At 47.0% G+C, this 19,574-nt stretch overlaps 1 protein-coding gene across 1 annotated transcript in view; it reads right to left on the reverse strand.

Moving 5' to 3' along the window:
* The window catches only part of CARS2 (cysteinyl-tRNA synthetase 2, mitochondrial), a 442,315-nt gene that overhangs the window by 323,456 nt on the left and 99,285 nt on the right, over window positions 1-19,574 (reverse strand). Inside the window, exon 3 of the mRNA XM_085622177.1 lies at window positions 19,279-19,396. Within this exon, the coding sequence (XP_085478303.1) occupies window positions 19,279-19,396 (118 nt within the window). The remainder of the gene's footprint in view (window positions 1-19,278; window positions 19,397-19,574) is intronic.

Here is a 19,574-nt window from a genome sequence, read left to right on the forward strand (position 1 = left end):
ACTTCGGCACGTTGATGGAAAACCCCAGCAAATGCAGGAGATCCGCCGTAGTCTGGAGGTGGGAGACGACTGCCTGGGGCGAGCCCGCATTCAACAACCAGTCGTCGAGATAGGGGAAGACTGGAACCCCTGATCTGCGCAGATGAGCTGCGACCACCGCCATCACTTTCGTGAACACCCGAGGGGCACTGGTAAGGCCGAAGGGGAGCACGGTGAACTGAAAGTGCTCCTGACCCACCGTGAACCGCAGGTAACGCCGGTGGGCCGGCAGGACGGGGATGTGGAAATATGCGTCCTGCAAGTCCAACGCTACCATCCAGTCTCCAGGGTCTAGGGCAGCTAGAACCTGAGCCAAAGTCAACATTTTGAACCGTTCCTTCCGGAGGAAGGCATTGACGTTCCGGAGGTCCAAGATAGGGCGTAGGCCCCCTTTGCCCTTCTTGGGAACCAGAAAGTAGTGGGAATAACAACCACAACCTACTTCTGGGCTCGGAACGCGCTCGACGGCCCCCTTGGCCAAGAGGGCCGAAACTTCCTCGTGGAGAAGATTCAAATGATCCCCCGAGATACGGTGGTGCTGCGGTGGCATGGCTGGAGGGGTCGTCTCGAAGGGGAGGGAGTAGCCCCTTCGGACGATTTGCAGCACCCACCTGTCCGACGTGATGGAACGCCGGACAGGTGGGCGAACTCTGCCGCCCACTGGCGTGGAATGGGCCTGAAAGCTCGGACTAGGAAGGCTTTGAGGCGGATGCTGCTGGGGTGGATGTGGACTGACCGCGACGTCCTCCGGTACCGCCTCGGCGGAAACCACGACCTTGACCGCGTGCAGGCTGGTTCTGCGGTCGGTGGCTAGGTGGACGTGAGGAGGTGCCCCTTCCTTGGCCACGAAAGTAGCGAAAAGCGGAAGTTTGTGGCCGTGGGGCCGAGAGGCCCAAGGACGTGGCCGTAGCCCGGGAGTCCTTGAAGCGAGCCAGCACACTGTCCGCTTTGTCACAAAAAAGGCGAGCGCCATCAAAAGACATGTCCATGAGGGTGCTCTGGACATCCCCTGAAAAAGACGTGGACCGCAGCCAGGCGTGATGTCGAAGCGCCACCGTGGTAGAAATCGCCCTACCCAGCGAGTCCGTAGTGTCGAGTCCACATCGGATAGCATGGCGCGCTGCATCTCTCCCATCGGCCAGGGCCGAGGAAAGCCGCGCCCGGGCCTCCTCCGGGCACAGTGGCAGCACGTCCTCCACCGCATCCCACAGAGAGTGGGAATAACGGTCCAAGAGACAGGCGGTGTTCAAAGACCGCAGGCTCAAACTGAGTGAAGAGAACAGCTTCTTACCAAACTGTTCCAGTCTCTTGGAATCCCGGTCCGGAGGAGTGGACGGGAAGGAGGATTGGGAGGTAGAGGCCTGGATAACCAGACTCTCGGGGGTGGGGTGTTGGGACAGAAAACTGGGGTCGCCCGGAGCAGGGCGGTGGCGCCTGACAACGTTCCTATCCACAGGAGGGACTGTGGAGGGCTTGGACCAGGTGCCCTGCAGAACGTCAGTGAGGGCCTCATTGAATGGCAGCAGAGGCTCAGTGGAGCATGCAGCAGACTGAAGCACCTCAGTGAGGATGTTAGTCCTCACAGCCACGGCAGGCAGCTCAAGCCCAAGGGCTTCGGCCGCCTTGCGCAGCACCACAGAAAAAGCTGCACCCTCCTCCGAAGCCACAGTCGGAGGAGAGATTAATCCAGTGTCCGGAGAGGTATCCAACCCACTGGCCTCCCCCAGTTCATCTGCCCAGTCCTGTGCAAGTTGGCTCTGAAGGGCCATAGGGTCATCAGACCCCTCCCAGTCGCCCCCGTCATCTGATTCCTGGTAAACAGGAGGAATGATCGGAGCCGGTCGATAGACAATATGTGTCTCTAGCGGCGTCGGATGCGGCGTCGGGCGGCGCCGCATCGGCGTCGGGACCGGACAGGGGCTGAACCGGGGATCGACGTCGACCGGAGCCGGCGTCTGGGGTGGTATCGGTGTCGGCGCCGGTTGAGGAGGCGTAACGAGGTCGGCCGGCGTCGACGAGGGCCCAGGCTCGGGGACCTGCGGCGTCGGGGCCGGAGCCTCCAACGGCGCCGGGGCCGGAGCCGCTGGCATGCGAGGTCACCCAGTCGAGTCCGCGGGGCCCAAAGGCGCGCCAGCGGGCGTCAACGGCGGGGCCAGGCTCCTCATGGCCGAGAGGAAGGCACTGACCTCCGCCGGCGTCGCGTCAGTCCCAGGGACCTTTGGGTATGGGGACTTGTGCGGCGCCTGCGGCTCCTGCGGAGCCGCGGGGGTGGAACCACCCGGACCCTCGGCCGTGTCGCGCGACCAGCGAGGGGAGTCCGAAGAGCGTTGTCGCTTCTTGGACTTCTTGGAGTGCCTCGACTTACCCGAAGACTTCGAGCCAGACGAGTGACGATGTCGAGTGCGGCTCCGCGACCGATCCTTGGACCTCCTCCTGGACCGGGATCGAGAGCGACGCAGAGCCGAGTGGCGAAGCTCGAGAAGCTTGCGGGACCGCTCCCGCCTAGCTTTCGAGGTCAGGGCCATACAATCGGAGCACGACGCCGCGTCGTGGTCGAGGCCCAAGCAGTACAGGCACCGGCGGTGATGGTCGGTCACCGACATCAGTCGTTGACAGTCGTCGCAGGCCTTGAAACCAGGCATCCTACCGGCACCAGAGTCGAGAATTGACCAAAAAGAGTCAAAAAAGTTAGTCAAAAATTAAGGGGTAGCTCTCCCGGATCTGCGCTTACTGGCGCGGAAAAAAGAAGAACTGACGTCAGCGCGTGAGGGCGGCGTCTAAGTACTCCGACGACGTCATTCCGGCGCACGACGCCGACGACGGACGCGGAGCCGCAGACGACGCCTAGCGACGCGCAAGGGGTATTGCTGACGAAAAATCTTCCAGATCCAGTCTGACGCCTGGGGATATTCTAAGGTGAGGAATCTAACTAACGTGTTTCTTTCAGATACCACCACCACCACCACCAATACCATCACCACCAATACCACCACCACCAATAACACCACCACCACCATTACCACCACCAATACCATCGAAACCACCACCGCCAATACCACCATCAACTCCAACACCACCAATACCACCACTAATACCACCAATACCACCACCACCAATTCCAGCCCCACCAATGCCACCACCACCATTACCAATACCACCACTAATACCACCACCACCAATACCACCACCATCACCAATACAACCACCAATACCAACACCACCAATACCACCACCAATATACCACCACCACCAATACCACCAACACCAATACCACCACCAATACCACCACCACTACCAATACCACCACCAATACCAATACCACCACCAATACCACCACCACCAATATCGCCACCATCAATACCACCAATGCCAGTACCACCACCACCAATCCCACCACCACCAATCCCACCAACACCAATACCACCACCACTACCACCACCACCACCAAAACCAGCACCACCAATACCTGCACCACCAATACCAATGCCACCAACTCAGCGCATCTCGCTCACTAGTAATAGCAGGGGCACTGTATGAGACCAGAGCTGCAGCCGAGACCATTCCTATCTCCCTCCATGCCTGCTATAAAGCACAGCCTGCCCTGCACCAGGAGGTGAAGCCAGGGCCCTACTACAGCTAGAGTGTGTTTTTATTAGGCCAAAGATAGCAATGACATTAGTCAATGCCACACTCCACACTCTAATCACGGAGACGGCAGGAAGTAGCCCCCCTCCCGCTCTTCCTCCAGAGCAGCGACAGTGTAATCAGAGCGAAAGGTCGTGGCCTGCTTTGTTAGTGTTTATAGCTCGGATCATATGTAACTCTCACTTCACACTTTGTGTCTGTGTAATTTACAACACTTACACATCTTCTTCACTGCACTATTTATCCCTACTCTGAAGACGTCGCAGGCCGGTTTCTTCCTCTGATATTTACAATATAAACAAGCGGTCAAGAAGGCCTTTTATTGCAATGCAATAGGTCTCACATTTGCAAGAGTTTAAGCTATTAGTATTGTAAATGACAGTGCCTTTTATTTATGTTTTAAAACCCAAAACATAAATAAAAGGCATTGTCATGTACAATACCAATAGCTCAAACTCGCGCGAATGCCAGACCTATTACATTGCAAATGCTTGCTAGAGGGTGCCACTGGACATGTTTGGGCAGGGTTACCGCCGCAATCCAAGTCACGTGGTCAGCATGCCGATATCCCCAGACCACATGATCACCAGGGGAGGAGCTAATTGACGAGGGTATGATGCGCCAGCTGCAGCTTTTCATCGCGTATCCGTATCTGGCAAGGCTGAGTACACCCTGGTAGTACTATCTTACCAGGGTGGGATGAGGTGAAGCATGCCAGATTACGTGGGTGAGGCCTTCTCATCCAAATATATCATGACTCACAATGAGTCTAGGGACACCAGAGTAGGAACAGGAAAGTGCCCTCTCTACTTAAAATATTCACCATACCTGTTGTGTTTTTAAGTCAATTAAGGGGGCAGTACAGTTACTGCTCCTTCTTTTCTCTCAACATGCTTAGATGCTAAATAAATAACTCTCATACCACAGATCATACTTGTATGTGGCTCGCAGCTGCCAGTAATAATAATTCTGGCAGCAGTTGAAAGTCAAAACTTTTTATACAACTATCTCTTTTAGTGTTTTCTTAGGAACTGATTGCCTATCAGATGCCAGTACTGAATATAATGTACTTTTATTGTTGAATCTGAAATTTGCCTCAAGTTCTGTTAACTTGTGATACAAGACCACTATATTGTGAAATCATCATAACACTGGGGTACATTATTTTAGAGTTTCCCTTGACTTATAGTAGATGAGTCCAAAACTTGAATCCAACTCCATGCAGCATTGGAACAAAAGACCTACACTGGGAAATCTTATAGATGTTGTCCCGCAGTAAGATTTACATGTGCCTTGATTGACGTTTTTCGGGTATTGATAATGAACAATTATAATCTAGCACTTTAATTGTAGCTATCAAACATCTCCTTTGCTATCAGATAATAGGTCTTGTAATCATTGCACTGCAAGACAATAAACCTGTTCTAAACCTGGAAGATGGTTCTCAAGAGCCACAGGTTCTTGATACTTCTGATGTTGTATTCTCCACTGTTTGTTGCTTTATTCTTTTGTGTTTGCTTTGTGACAGCCTTAATTAAGTGACTATGTATCGAAACGCCATCGCTGTTCACAAAATTCATCAGGTTATTAAGAATAATGATAATAAAAGTTATCAAAATCTACATTAGTCCCTCCATCTGTTTTCTATGATGGAACTTTCCAAAACGAAGTGGTGTTATGTGTTTGAAATGTGAGTGGAGGACTAATAGGACACTGGGCAATGTTACCTCATAATCTCCTACATTTTTCCTTATATACAATGCAACAGTAGTTTCTGTCACAATGAATCAGCTTTACCCCTTCTTGTACACAATTTCTGAACTGACTTCTTCACATTGTGGAATGTTGGAGAAAACTGTGCATGGATTCGGTTCCACCGTCACCAGCACCAACAAAACTGCTGTGCACCCGTGAAGTTAAGAAGAAGAAAAGAGCAAAGTAGAGAACAGCGAGAGACCTGACTCGAGCCAAAAGCTAAAATGTCAACTGGATTGAACCAGAGGGTCCTTAGCTCCCACATGAGAGCCACTGGACCGGGCCTATATACAATAAATGAATGAGAATATTCAAATAGCTCATTGAAACTGGTAGCAAACTGAAGATCATTAAGCCGCTAAAGCAACTATAAAATAAAATATATTGCATATTCCTGGTGAAGTGGGAAGGGAATGAAAAATGCCTTCTTTTTTAAGCTTTTAAATGGGAACATGTAGATTATTCTGGCACTTGTGCAGCAACAGCAATCAGAAAAGCACGGACGGTGGCTGCTGCAGATTACCTTTTCAAGGAAATTCAATCAAGGAGTGCGCCAAAAGAGTTACAAACACTGGAAATGGATGAAGAACATTAGTTAGAACACTTGAAACAAGCATTGGTAGTGCACCGGTTTCGCCTATGTAATGAATAAAGAGGTATGTTCATCAATCATCGTCTGGGAGAAGGAAAGAGCTCCCTGACAGATAACACGGGAGTGGAGAGAATGTGGCACAGCGGGCAGAGCTGCTGACTCCCCACCTTGAGTCTTGGCAGAGCTGCACAACATCCTGTGATTCTATGCAAATTACTTAATCCCTCCAGGCGATACATTGTAATATAAATATGCTGCAATTGTAAAAGGCAAACCTTTACGAAAATATAGTCCCACCAAAGCGGATGTTAACAGCATTTCGGCAACACGAAACTTTTAAGAGAAGCAGTCGAGTAACAAGCATTGGTAAAATGCTGGAAAATATGCTTGCGCCAAAAGAAATGGAGGAAAGGTAAGTGGCGCGCATAGGAACCAATGAGAAGATAGGAAAGAGAGAAGGCGGAATGCAATCACTTTTAAGTTTATATAAAAAACAATAGATTTCTCAAGGAAAGTGCAATTGCTGTGACTGCCTCCGTGCTCCCCGCCCCTACGCCGCATTTTGCGTGCGTGTGTTTCTGCCTTCTGTATTTAACCTTGATTTTGTTTTAACTGTTTCCCTCCTCGTGCGTGTGTCACTTCATTACTGTATTGAACCTTGATTTGTTTTAACTGTTTCCTTCCTCGTGCGTGTGTTTTTGCCTCTGAGTATATCGCTTCATTTCTGCTCAGCCCCCTGTGCCCGCCCCGCTCCCCGCTTCCCGCCGCCGTCCATCGGCCACGCCCCCTTTCTGTTCTGTGCCCTCCCCGCTCCCGCCTCCCAGCTGCTCCTCCCTCCCTCCCACTTGGCCATAAATGGCGACCGCGCGGCACAGGTGAGTATGACCTGTTCTCAGGACACCCCCGCGCCGCACGGCCACCAGCTGTGTGTGTGCCCCTTGCCTCACTGCTGCCCGTAGCCTTGCTGTGACTGCCTCCGTGCTCCCCGCCCCTACGCCGCATTTTGCGTGCGTGTGTTTCTGCCTTCTGTATTTAACCTTGATTTTGTTTTTAACTGTTTCCCTCCTCGTGCGTGTGTCACTGCATTACTGTATTGAACCTTGATTTGTTTTAACTGTTTCCTTCCTCGTGCGTGTGTATTTGCCTCTGAGTATATCGCTTCATTTCTGCTCAGCCCCCTGTGCCCGCCCCGCTCCCCGCTTCCGTCCATCGGCCACGCCCCCTTTCTGTTCTGTGCTCTCCCCGCTCCCGCCTCCCAGTTGCTCCTCCCTCCCTCCCACTTCGCCATAAATGGCGACCACGCGTACGCGCAGCGGTCACGTGCAGCGGGCGCGCCGATTGTGCACTGAAGGCGCGCCAAAGGTAAGCCCGTCTGCGCCCCCACCAACGCAAGACGACCCGACAGACCTACGACGCCGCCGCCCTCAATGCACTCAAGGCCGGCCGGAACGCCGCCTGCTGCCGGGCCGCCCCGAAATGCTTCCACAGACCCTTCACCTGCACAACCTGCAAGTTCACCTGCCTCCGAACATGCACCGCGCCCGCCAAGCCAAACCCCAGCAACGACCTCAAATGCATCCTGCTCAACACCCGCTCCGTCCACAGACACGCCGTCGAACTCTGGAACCTGCTCGACACTACTTCACCAGACGTCGCGTTCCTCACTGAAACTTGGATGAACGCCTCCTCTGCCCCTGACATCGCCATCGCCATCCCGGATGGATACAAGATCATCAGGAGGGACCGCGTCAACCAGACTGGGGGAGGCATCGCCATCGTCCACAAGAGCACCGTCCGCATCACGACAGACGACACCTACGCCGCCGCCGAACACCTCCACTTCCAGATTCACACCGACCCAAAGACGACCCTCAGAGGCACCCTCATCTACAGACCCCCGGGACCACGCACACAATTCAGCAAAGACATCGCAGACTTCATCAGCCCGCACGCCCTCCCCTCCGCCGACTACATCCTCCTAGGGGACCTCAACTTCCACCTGGAAAACAACAAGGACCGCAACACTATCACCCTGCTGGACAACCTCGCCAACCTCGGACTCAAGCAAATGGTCAACACCCCCACCCACTTCGCCGGCCACACGCTTGACCCCGTCTTCTCATCCAGCAAGCACATCGCCTTCAGCCACTCCGCCGGACTTCACTGGACAGACCACAGCTGCGTCCACTTCAGCTTCAGAAAAACCACAACGCACCACCACCCGCAACAGGTTCCTCACAGAAGCTGGAGCAAGATCACCGCCGACCAGCTCACCTCATCCCTCACCCAGAACCCACCTGCGAGCACACCGGACCCCAACGAAGCAGCCCGCAACCTCGTGCAGTGGCTGACCGCTTGCGCCGACGACCTCGCACCACTGAAGAACCCTCCCAGCAAACCCAGAAGCAATAAGGCCCCCTGGTTCACCGACGAACTCAAGGACTCCAAGAAGACCTGCCGCACCCTCGAGAAAGCCTGGCTCCTCGACCGGACCACTGACAACATGACCGCCCTCAAACATGCGACCCGCAAGCACCACCAGCTCATCCGCACCCCCAAGAAGAAATCACTGAAGGATCGACTGGACAACAACGCCCATGACAGCAAGGAACTCTTCACCATCGTCAAGGAGTTCTCCAACCCCAGCACCGGAAACAACAACATCACCCCTTCACAAGATCTCTGCGACTCCCTCGCCTCATTCTTCCACCGCAAGATCGCCGACATCCACAACAGCTTCGGCGCACCATCCTCACACCCAACCGTCGAACCAACGCACCCCACCGCCACCCTCCGCACCTGGACCGCAGTGACCACCGAAGACACAGACCGCACGATGAACACCATCCACTCTGGATCTCCGACTGACCCCTGCCCCCACTACGTCTTCAACAAGGCCGACTCCACCATCGCACCCCAACTCCGAGACGTCATCAACACCTCCTTCGACACCGCCACCTTCCCGGAGAGCTGGAAGCATGCCGAGCTCAGCGCCCTACTGAAGACACCAACAGCGGACCCCACCGACCTCAAAAACTTCCGCCCCATCTCGCTCCTCCCTTTTCCTGCCAAAGTCATCGAGAAGATCGCCAACAGACAGCTTGCCGCCTTCCTCGAGACGAATGGATCCCTCGACCCCTCGCAGTCCGGTTTCAGAGCCAACCACAGCACCGAGACCACCCTCATCGCAGCCGACGACATCCGAGGCCTTCTCGACAACGGGGAAACAGCGGCACTCATCCTCCTGGACCTCTCCGCCGCGTTCGACACTGTCTGCCACCGCACCCTAGTCCAACGCCTCAGCAACACCGGCGTCCAAGAGAAGGCATTGAAGTGGATCACCTCGTTCCTCGCTGGAAGAACACAAAGAGTCCGCCTCCCCCCGTTTCGCTCCGAGGCCACCGAAGTCATCTGCGGCGTCCCGCAAGGATCATCACTCAGCCCCACCCTCTTCAACGTCTACATGAGACCCCTCGCAACCATCGCACGCCAACACAACCTCAACATCATCTCCTACGCCGACGACACCCAGCTGATCCTCTCCCTCACCAGAGACCCCGACACCACCAGAACCAGCCTCCACGAAGGGATGAAAGACGTCGCCGAGTGGATGAAGAACAGCCGCCTGAAACTGAACTCAGACAAGACGGAAGTCCTCATCCTCGGACCATCACCCTCCGCCTGGAACGACTCCTGGTGGCCCCCAGCCCTGGGCACCGCCCCCAAGCCGACAGACCACGCACGCAACCTAGGCTTCATCCTGGACTCCTCCCTCTCGATGACCAGACAAGTCAACGCCATCTCCTCCTCATGCTTCCACACCCTCCGCAAGATCTTCCGGTAGATCCCGATCGAAACCAGGAAGACGGTCACCCAGGCCCTCGTCACCAGCCGGCTGGACTACGGAAACACCCTCTACGCCGGAACCACAGCCAAACTACAGAAAAGACTACAACGCATCCAGAACGCCGCCGCCCGACTGATCCTGGACATCCCTCAACGCAGCCACATCTCCGGCCACCTGAGGAACCTGCACTGGCTCCCCGTCAACAAGAGGATCACGTTCAGGCTCCTCACCCACGCACACAAGTCTCTCCACAACCTGGGCCCCAAGTACCTCAACGATCGCCTGACCGTCCACACGCCCACCCGCCAGCTACGGTCCGCTAGCCTCGCCCTCGCCGCCATACCACGCATCCGAAGAGCCACCGCCGGAGGCAGATCCTTCTCCTACCTGGCGGCCAAGACATGGAACTCCCTCCCCATCCACCTTCGGCTGACCCAGGACCACCTCGCCTTCAGGAGACAACTCAAGACCTGGCTGTTCGAGCAGTAGCGGCCCCCTTCCCCTAAGCGCCTTGAGACCCTTCCGGGTGAGTAGCGCGCTAGACAAGTGTTTTGATTGATTGATTGATTGATTGAGGCGAAACCTAACCAGCACAGCGCTCAGGCGAAACCTAAAAGAGGAGCTAAACAGATTGTGGGATGTCTGTTCCATGGAAAAATAAGGTGTGAAAGGGAGAGTTTTGAGAAGAGGATCTTTGTGATGGCGTGCCACCAGGTTACAAGCACGAAAATATAGCAAGGGTGGAACGAAAGGAAAATGCTACTTACCAGTGTGCATCTGTTCTTGGCATGTAGAGCTGCAGAGTTGTACACTGTGCATACATCGTCTATGCACAGTATACAATCGGCTCATATGCCTCAAACGGAAAATGCTACTTACCAGTATGCATCTGTTCTTGGCATGTAGAGCTGCAGAGTAGTACACTGTGCATAGACGATCTATGCACAGAGTACATTCTGCAGCTCATATGCCTCGAACATAATATTAGCATGCTCAAAGGAAATTATGTTAATAATAATAAAACACTCTTCCAAGGGTCTGGAAGCATTAAAAAGGAAATAGACATACTGGAGGAAGACCTAAAAACAATCAGTCCAGAAAGAGTCTGAAGCTTTCAAGAACGAAATGGAGAAATGTTTAAGGCACATGAGGATGATGTTAGACAAAACAAGCCGAGGAAGTTTCTCAGAGATCTGATTGACTAGTAAGGAAGTTGCACATAAACCGCTGCAAAACGAGGACGAAGTCACTAGCAGAGAATCATAGAGAAATCTACCAAAAAATGTCTGTTTTATGGACGAAATGAGGTTAATCCATATGGAAAAATCCCCATTTGAGCAAAAGAAAAACAACAGGTGAAAAATGGAGAAGCGAACGAGGAGGGAAAAAACAAAAAGCAAATGGTCAGCAAGGGGAGAGGAGAGAAAGGAAACGAACAGACAAGAGAACAGAATGGGGTTGGAAAACTAAGAATGATTAACATGCCGAAACAATGGATGAAATAAATATGCTGGAATTTTTGTTCCGAGACAGACATATTTTGACTTGACAGAAACATACATTGATATTTACAAATATGTAAGGAAAATCAAATTAGAAAAAATAAATATAATGAAAAATCCAGATGCAGAAAGGGATAATGAATACAGAGGAATCTAATATAAATTTAAAAGGCTTGGAAGTACTATGACCCTCTGATAATTGGAAAACAATGATGAAACAATTTCTAAAAACCACATTTTACAACAAATAGACATAAAAGAAAAAACTAGCTGGTCAACCAGCTTAAAACAAAAGTCTCAAACGCGTACATTGCTAACTGCTGGCAATTAGGATTGACATTTTCATCACTTAGTAAATAACAGAAGCTATTTGAAAAAACAAGAAATGGATAAAACAAGAAATAAAAAATCCTTGATGATAGACAAAATAATAAAGATAAAAACTGCTGACAAAGATGGTAACATTGTTATAATAACAAAGGAGAAATATGAGGAAGAAGCTAATGAACACTGGAGGAAGTAATCAACTAAGAGCAACTGGAAGAAAACCCAATGGAGCAAATCAAACAAAGGGAAGATGAGAAATTATATCAGCCAAGGGAACATTGTCTGATAGATGAGGATGAGCTGAAATTTCTTGCGGTGTCTCATCCTGTGCTCACCCTACTCTGTATTTCCTCCCAACCATGACCGCCCACTTCCCGGTCAACCAATAATATCGCCCGGTGCAACATTTGAGAACTTACCCATTTACATAGATTACAATCACGTACTTCAATTGAGCATCATGTAGACTTAAAAGTATACAAGCTTTTTCTAGTCTAGAGAAGTACACTCTGTGCTAAAGAAAATGATCAACATCTGTCCAAGTCAAAATGATTTATGACCTAGCGGTGTGCCAGAAACAATGCAGAACAGCTATACGAATCTACTTCTCCACAGCTACGCAAATCTTATAATGAGCGGGTGAGAGAAGGCGGTAACATGGAGTGTAGAAAATGCTGAGTATCTGCAAAAAATTGTGATGTGGCTGAGATTCAAAGATTTCTTTATTATTTGGGACAATACTGATGAAGAATTTAAAACATATTAAAATAACATGAACAATGATCCATACAACTTGATATATACTATGAAATAAGCTCAAACAGAGCAATGTTCTTGGATGTGAAATTCTACATTTGTCAAGACAGAGTTCATAAATTACACCAAGAAAGACAGCTACAGCCACAAAAAGCAGTTTACATGCCACCTGCAAAGAAACTCTGAAATGGAGTATTTCATTTGGAGAATTTCTTCAGTTAAAGAGGAGCTGTTCATCGAAAGAGATTTTAATAAACATGTTTAGGAAATGAAGTGCAGATTTATAAGTGAGGCTATCCAAGAGAGATTATAAATGAAGAGCAATAGGCAGCAAAAACAAAACATAGAAACTACTGGTAACCAAAACAGAAGAAAACAGTCACAACCACAAGGGAACTCAATTTGAAAAATTCGAATCATGTTGACTTTTATGCAGAAGTCACAGATAATAGGACCAAAAAAAACAAACCACTCGAATGCGATCAGGGATGACATGGATATAAGTGAACAATTTAGAGCGAGATCCACTGTAACGGAATGAAAGAGTAGATCCCTGGAAGACATGTTAGTTAGAAGTAATTTTATTAGCACTCGGAAAGAAACATGATATGATGTAGCAAAGAAAGAGTTTTTACCATGCACTTAATACATGTCATGTAAAAACTGGCTGATCATGGAAACATTTAAGTGCTACCAATTAAAGAAACATGTTTTTTTAATGATATCCTTGAGTACCCATGCACACTAAAAACTGAAAAAAGTGGACAGCATGACATGCTAACTGAAAAAACAAATATCTGAGCACATATGGGCAGTCAAAAACAAAAGTTACAGCCATGCTGTAGTAAATTGATTCAGACAAAAGCATGAGAATTATCCACAACATCTAAGGTTTTATGTAATTGACCAAGGGCCAGCTGTACAAAGCTATTTAGCATTTATTAACAAACCGAATTGCTATTTTGGGCTGTTAAAAAATGCTAAATAGCCATTTGGCCCGTACAAAGGCCTAAAGGCGGTCGCAAAATGTGATCACCACCAAGTAGAAATTGCATTTTGCAATTCCCTCAATAGGAAATCGCAAATAGGGATTGCCTATTTGCAATTTCCTAAGCACATGTACAAAGCATAAATATGAAATGGGCATTTAGGAAATGCTATTACCATCGACTCCACGTCAATGGTAACCATGTACAATTTTGAAAATGCACCTAAAATGCATTTTTTCCTGTGCCATAGAGCGCCCACTTGCCCCAAGCGAGCACCATTATTTTTTTGCATTCCCAAATTTGTGATTGCCAATTAGGAAATAGAAAATTAGGAAATGCAAAACCTTTCGTATCTTTGGGCCTTCGATCCCTAGGAGCAAATGGGTTTGCATTTCCTAAATAGCCATTTCTTAAAAGGAATTCATACTCTGTAGGACTAGCTATTAGGATATCGCTATTTTTTGTACATTCCATTCAGCATTTCCTAAATAGCGATTTCGTAAGATTTGTTATTTAGGAAAAGCAAAATTGAATTTCGTACATCTGGACTGAAGTGCCCAAAAGGGAGGGAGGAGGAGATCGAACCAAGAAATTGAGAACACTGCAATCCAAATAGATCACAAGACTGTGAATGGTGATCCTTCGTGGCATATATCTGAATGAAGAACTACCTGCATATTTGGATTTAAAAAGAATTAGAGCAAGATGAGTATATCAATAACCAAAACGTCTGATACAAACAAATTCGAATATAAAGAGCTCACCAATTCACATGAGCAATCCTGAATCACTCCAGAGTACCCCATGAAGGTCAAGCTGTAGCCTAAAATTGGTATGAACTTGGAAAAAAATAAAATCAGAAGCCATAAATAAACTGGAAAAATGAGTTGGATGGTGGGTATGATTTAACAAGGAAATTTAACTGCTCATCATGATAATTAGGAGAACCAAATGAACAACAAGTACCTTAAAGCACTGTTTTGGGAAAATGCTAAATAAGAAATGTGTAAATCTGGTGAACTGATAAAACGATAATAAGTATAAACGGTTAAATCTTAAGTTCCAATTTACAAAATGTGAATCCCAAGAAACTTCGAAAACAAAATAAGAAATAAGGCCAGTCTTATATATACTAACACCCCAGATACTGTGATGTTCCATCTAGGATAGGTTAGAGGGGTGATATTGTGATAATAAGGTTTAGGACCCACTATGGGTGCAATGTGATATGACAGTTTCAAAGGTGATTACATCTAACTGAATGTATATATTTATAATTTAATGCATTCTATTTTTTGGGGGGTTGCGCGTGTGTGTATGTGTGTGATATAAAAGAGCTTTTCCTTTTGCAAGTAAGAAAAGCACTTACTGGACAACTAATTATTGGGTGTTGTTTTTGAATACTACAGATTTGGTGTTGCTAGCCAACACCACCTCCTCTGATTAGTCCTTAGGCTGCTCTGCTTCACTACCCTGAGTGAGTGAAGTGCTAGAATGAGAGCCTTGGTTCCCAGTAAAAAGGAAATGGCAGATGTATTATTTGGGAAGGACTCTTTTCCTTCACAGCTAATAACCCAATTCTAACAGCATTATATACCCCGTACATAGCCGAATGGATAGGAGCACTGTATAAAGCCAAAGACAAAGTCAATGTGTGATAGGAGGGGTACCTGGTTTGTGGACTGGTACAGCATCTTGATGTAGTGTTCTTCTGTGTTTATTTAGCCTTCCCTTTTATATCTCTCTTTCCTTCCAATTTCCTCCCCATGGTGGAGTTCTTTAAATGTACTTAAAGCCTGTGAGAGTAGGTTCTTTACCTGTACTGTGGCTAGACTGATGGGGTTCCAATGGAAATGTCAGTTGTTTAATTCTTGAAGTGTTTCAGGCTGCCTGCCTTACCATGTCAGGCTTCTGTTTTCTTTAATAAAAAGGTCTTTAAAAAAATATTTACTGGTCTTACCGAAGAATCTGAAGTTTTTATCTCTTGGGAAAAGGAGAAAAACAGAAATTTAGAATTCTGCATTGTATTTCCTTTTAGGGATGTAATTACCCAATAGTTGTCCCTACACCCACCTCAGAAGGATGAAAGAGGGAGTCAGCCCACGTAGATTCAAACATAAGACCTCCAGGACACAAAAGCCTCTTAAGTGGAGACGTCATCTTGCTGTGCTACCTCACTGAAATCTGAATGCAAGGTGTTTGCACTGCTACCTTATTCAACCATTCTCTTGCCTTTGTAGTTAACTAACTTGAAGATGGAAAAATTAAAAAATTCGAGCAATGGGCCACATGTACTAAACGTGTGGTCACAAAGAGTGGTCTCAAGTCTCTTGCCGCCCTTTAGGGCCATATAGACAAAAAGTTGAAATGGAGAATTCCTGCTGTAAGAAAACTGAAATATTGAATAGAGATTTCTAGTGGGTCGCAAATCGACCTATCTCATGAATATTAATGAAGTGGGTCACAGTTTGCGACCCATTAGGAATGATGGCCATCACAGGGCACAGGGATGGTATCTTGCTGGGGTCAGCAGACCACCATGTCTGTGACTGCTTTTCAATAAAGCAATATTTTTTTGTGTTTTTTTTTTTTTTTAAATGCAGCCAGTTTTCCTTCAAGGAAAATGGGATGTCTTTCAAAAAAGAAAACAAAAGGTTTAAGTTTCATTTTCTAAGAGCAGACAATGGCCCGTGGTACCACTGTCAGCGCTTAAAAACATATTTTTGTTCACACTCTCAAAGGGGAAGTGGTCCCCCTGGGGATCTCCATCGAGATGTTGGTAAAATATTAATGTTTCGCAACCGGATTTCAGTTGCAAAACATTAATACATTTCACTACGATTCAGTAGTTGGAAAAGACACCCTAAACACGCCCCTTTCAAATCCCAAATTGCTAAAATAAATTGAAATTTGGTAAGAAGTTACTGAATTGTCATTTGGCATCTGTACATTAAAATATGCTTGTTTGCGGTCACAAAATCATGGATTCTCTGATTCAGCCTGTACACAACCTCAAAAAAATGTTGTACTTATGGCCACTAGTTTTTAAAAAAGCTTGGTTACCGGTAGCAAAACTCGGATTTACCAAAGCGGTGGGTTTACGACTGGTATAAAAAAAAATCAACCCCCAAAAAAAGTCTGTACATCTGGCCCTACGTTTCGAAGTATATGGGACACAAAAGGACGACGAGATACAAGATACAAAGTGATAAGAAGACGTAATTCGCCTATGACTGACTGCTTTTACAGTTTATTAATAGCGATAATGTTGCATAATGTTGCATAAAGAACTTATGCACTTGTTGAAATTCCTCTTACTGTCTGGGAACACCAGACTCGGTTATTGGCACCCTTTCCCATGTGCCTGGGCTAGTTCGAATGGGCCCCCTCAGTAATGAGGGGGCTACTTAGCCAGCATTAGCAGGATATATACCATGATTTAGGAAATTTAATTTTTGTCCAAAAACGAGGTTTGTACAGTGTTCTCTGCGTCTTATACAGGCGCCTAACTACATTTATTTTGCATACCTTATTAGCTGGTCCAGCTAGAATTGGTCTGCAAGTGCAAGCCCAGTTGCCTGCAGCGAATGTTGTTAGTGCTGTAATTGATAATTCAGTTATGGGCAAAAAAAACAATAATAGTGTGGAAAATACATTTTGGATTGCAAAATAAATGGATCAACTTTAAGCTGTGTCCCCTTATTGGACCACAAGACAAGCACAGAATTTTAACTATGTGCTTACCAACTGGGTTGGTTCCTACTATTGGAGACTAACACCTGGGGACAATTTTTGCCACAGTCTATACTATCTGCCATGGCACTCCCTCCATGGCCGTTTTACCAAACGTTCTCAAACAGATACAAAACGAGCATGCAGCAGGTCCTGCCCTAGATTTGGGATGAAGCTAACGGGTAATTTCCCCATAGTCTTCAAAAGGATTCTTTCTAATGTTAAAAGGTGAAGCAGCATCTCTGGCTATACACCAGCGAAGTACCACGGTAGCAGTAGCCGACCACAAACGTGAGTTGCCTATAATTATTGCTAATGTATATACATACATATTTGAGGCACAATAATTTAGGAACCAGACCTTCAGTGCCACCACTTGGCAAGCCTAGTACTAACAAGGATGCCAAACCAGCGCATGAGTTTGTTAAAAATGGAAAATAAATCTAAACAACAACAGAAAGGTAAGAGTAGGTCCTGTTCATTCTTAATCCCAGTAAAATAATAAATGCACAACATGTACTGGTTCTGTATGAAATTACAATGTGGCACAAAAGCTAGCATAATATGTAATAACATGCAAAATAAAAGCGTCCTACAATGTGTACAATTATGCTAACATAGGAAAAACGACAATGGGCCATACAAGAAACACACAGGACTCTCCCTTGGGTCAGACACTAACACCTAGACATAATAAAAGAATGCAGCTGCTGTTTTGAATATACATATATTGTCATATAACTGAGGACAGGAGTTCTGAAAAAACACACTCAGAGTAAAGGTCGTGAGACAAGAGCGCTATGTCAGCTGAGATGTAGAACATCTACCTAATGCTAGGGTATGGGGTCCGCCACTAAACAATAGCTAGTCGGACTCAGGCTCATAGATACTGAGTCACCATACCACCTCAGTATCTATGAGCCAGAGTCTGACTAGCAATAGTGCCTCACTTGCCCTCCTATTCTTTCCAGAGAGACAAGTGATTTGGCATCCCAGAACACAACACTCTCGACCCTCTCAAAGATAGCGGTAACAGGACACACCCTTTCGCTCTCTCATTCGTACTTGTCCACAACAAGATTAAAAAAAGAGACACAAAGTAGGTATGCAATGTTTAAACTATCATGCTCTAAGATGCAATTATTGTGCGACAATTATTAAACAAATACATGTCAATAATGTCGTCAACATGGTTAATAAACCATATACAATAAAGAGCCCTGTCATGTTATCTGACAGATCTGCCTAAACTCTCCCGTCCTACTGAAGCTAAGTGGTTATAAATTATAGATCTCTGAGTTTAGGGGCGGGCCTCGTACCTTAGCATAATTATGTGGATGTTCTACATCTCAGCTGACGCAGCACTCGTCTCAGGACCTTCGCTCTGTGAGTGAGTTTTTTTCAGAACCCCTGTCCCTAGTTATAGGACAAGATATGTGTATTCAAAACAGCAGCTGCATTCTTTTATTATGTCTAGGTGCTAGTGTCTGACCATAGAGAATAACAAGGGACAATGTAGTTTCATCTTGCCTAGGCTGTTCAGACTAACTCCCAGGAAAAGAATAAAATACAAAAACATGTGCTGGTTCTATGTGAAAATAAAATGTGGCACAAAAGCAAGTGTGATATTTAATAATGTGTTCAAAATAAAAGCGGCCTACAGAGAGCACAATTAGGCTAGCATAGGGAAAACCACAATGGGCCATACAGGAAACACACAATAACTACAGATGTTTTGCACAAACCTGACACTAGATGGCAGTAAGACGCTGAGTGGTTGATCCATGCAGCAAACATATCTGCTGCAGAGCGCCATTATCAGATTCAACTAATGTAAATCCAGATACAATTAATTGGAAGACATAATTCTAAGTCATCTGAAAAGCTCAGAAGACTCCGGCAACAACCTATGAAATATGTTAATGTTGATGCTTGCGCTATCGATATAATAGACACATTTAAAAAGACTGCAAAAAATTAAAAATATATATGAGACAAAGTAGGCACTTCAGGCGATTTGGTGCTGTCGAATTTAAACAATAAAGTAACTAAATTCAAAGTTAATGTTACGCTTCTCAGCTAATAAGAGCTTACCTCATTCGCTCTCTTGATTATCTTGTCGTCTATGTCTGTGATCACCATCACCGTCACCAAGTCCTTTTCAAAAACCTTGCTTAAAATTCTTCGGATGATATCAAATCGAACATATGAACTGAAAAATAGGCAGAAATATATTTTTAATGCATCATAACACCTTTTCCATAGGTAACTTATTTATTTTCATAGGACATGCGTAACCGCTATCCGCCTCTGTTCAACTGCACGCTTAAAATAATTACACGTAAAGAAAAGCCCCCAAATTATACCACCAATGCGGGCTTGTCCAGCTC

This window comes from Triturus cristatus, chromosome 8, assembly GCF_964204655.1.
Source record: "Triturus cristatus chromosome 8, aTriCri1.1, whole genome shotgun sequence".
In the NCBI taxonomy this organism is placed as follows: Eukaryota; Metazoa; Chordata; class Amphibia; order Caudata; family Salamandridae; genus Triturus; species Triturus cristatus.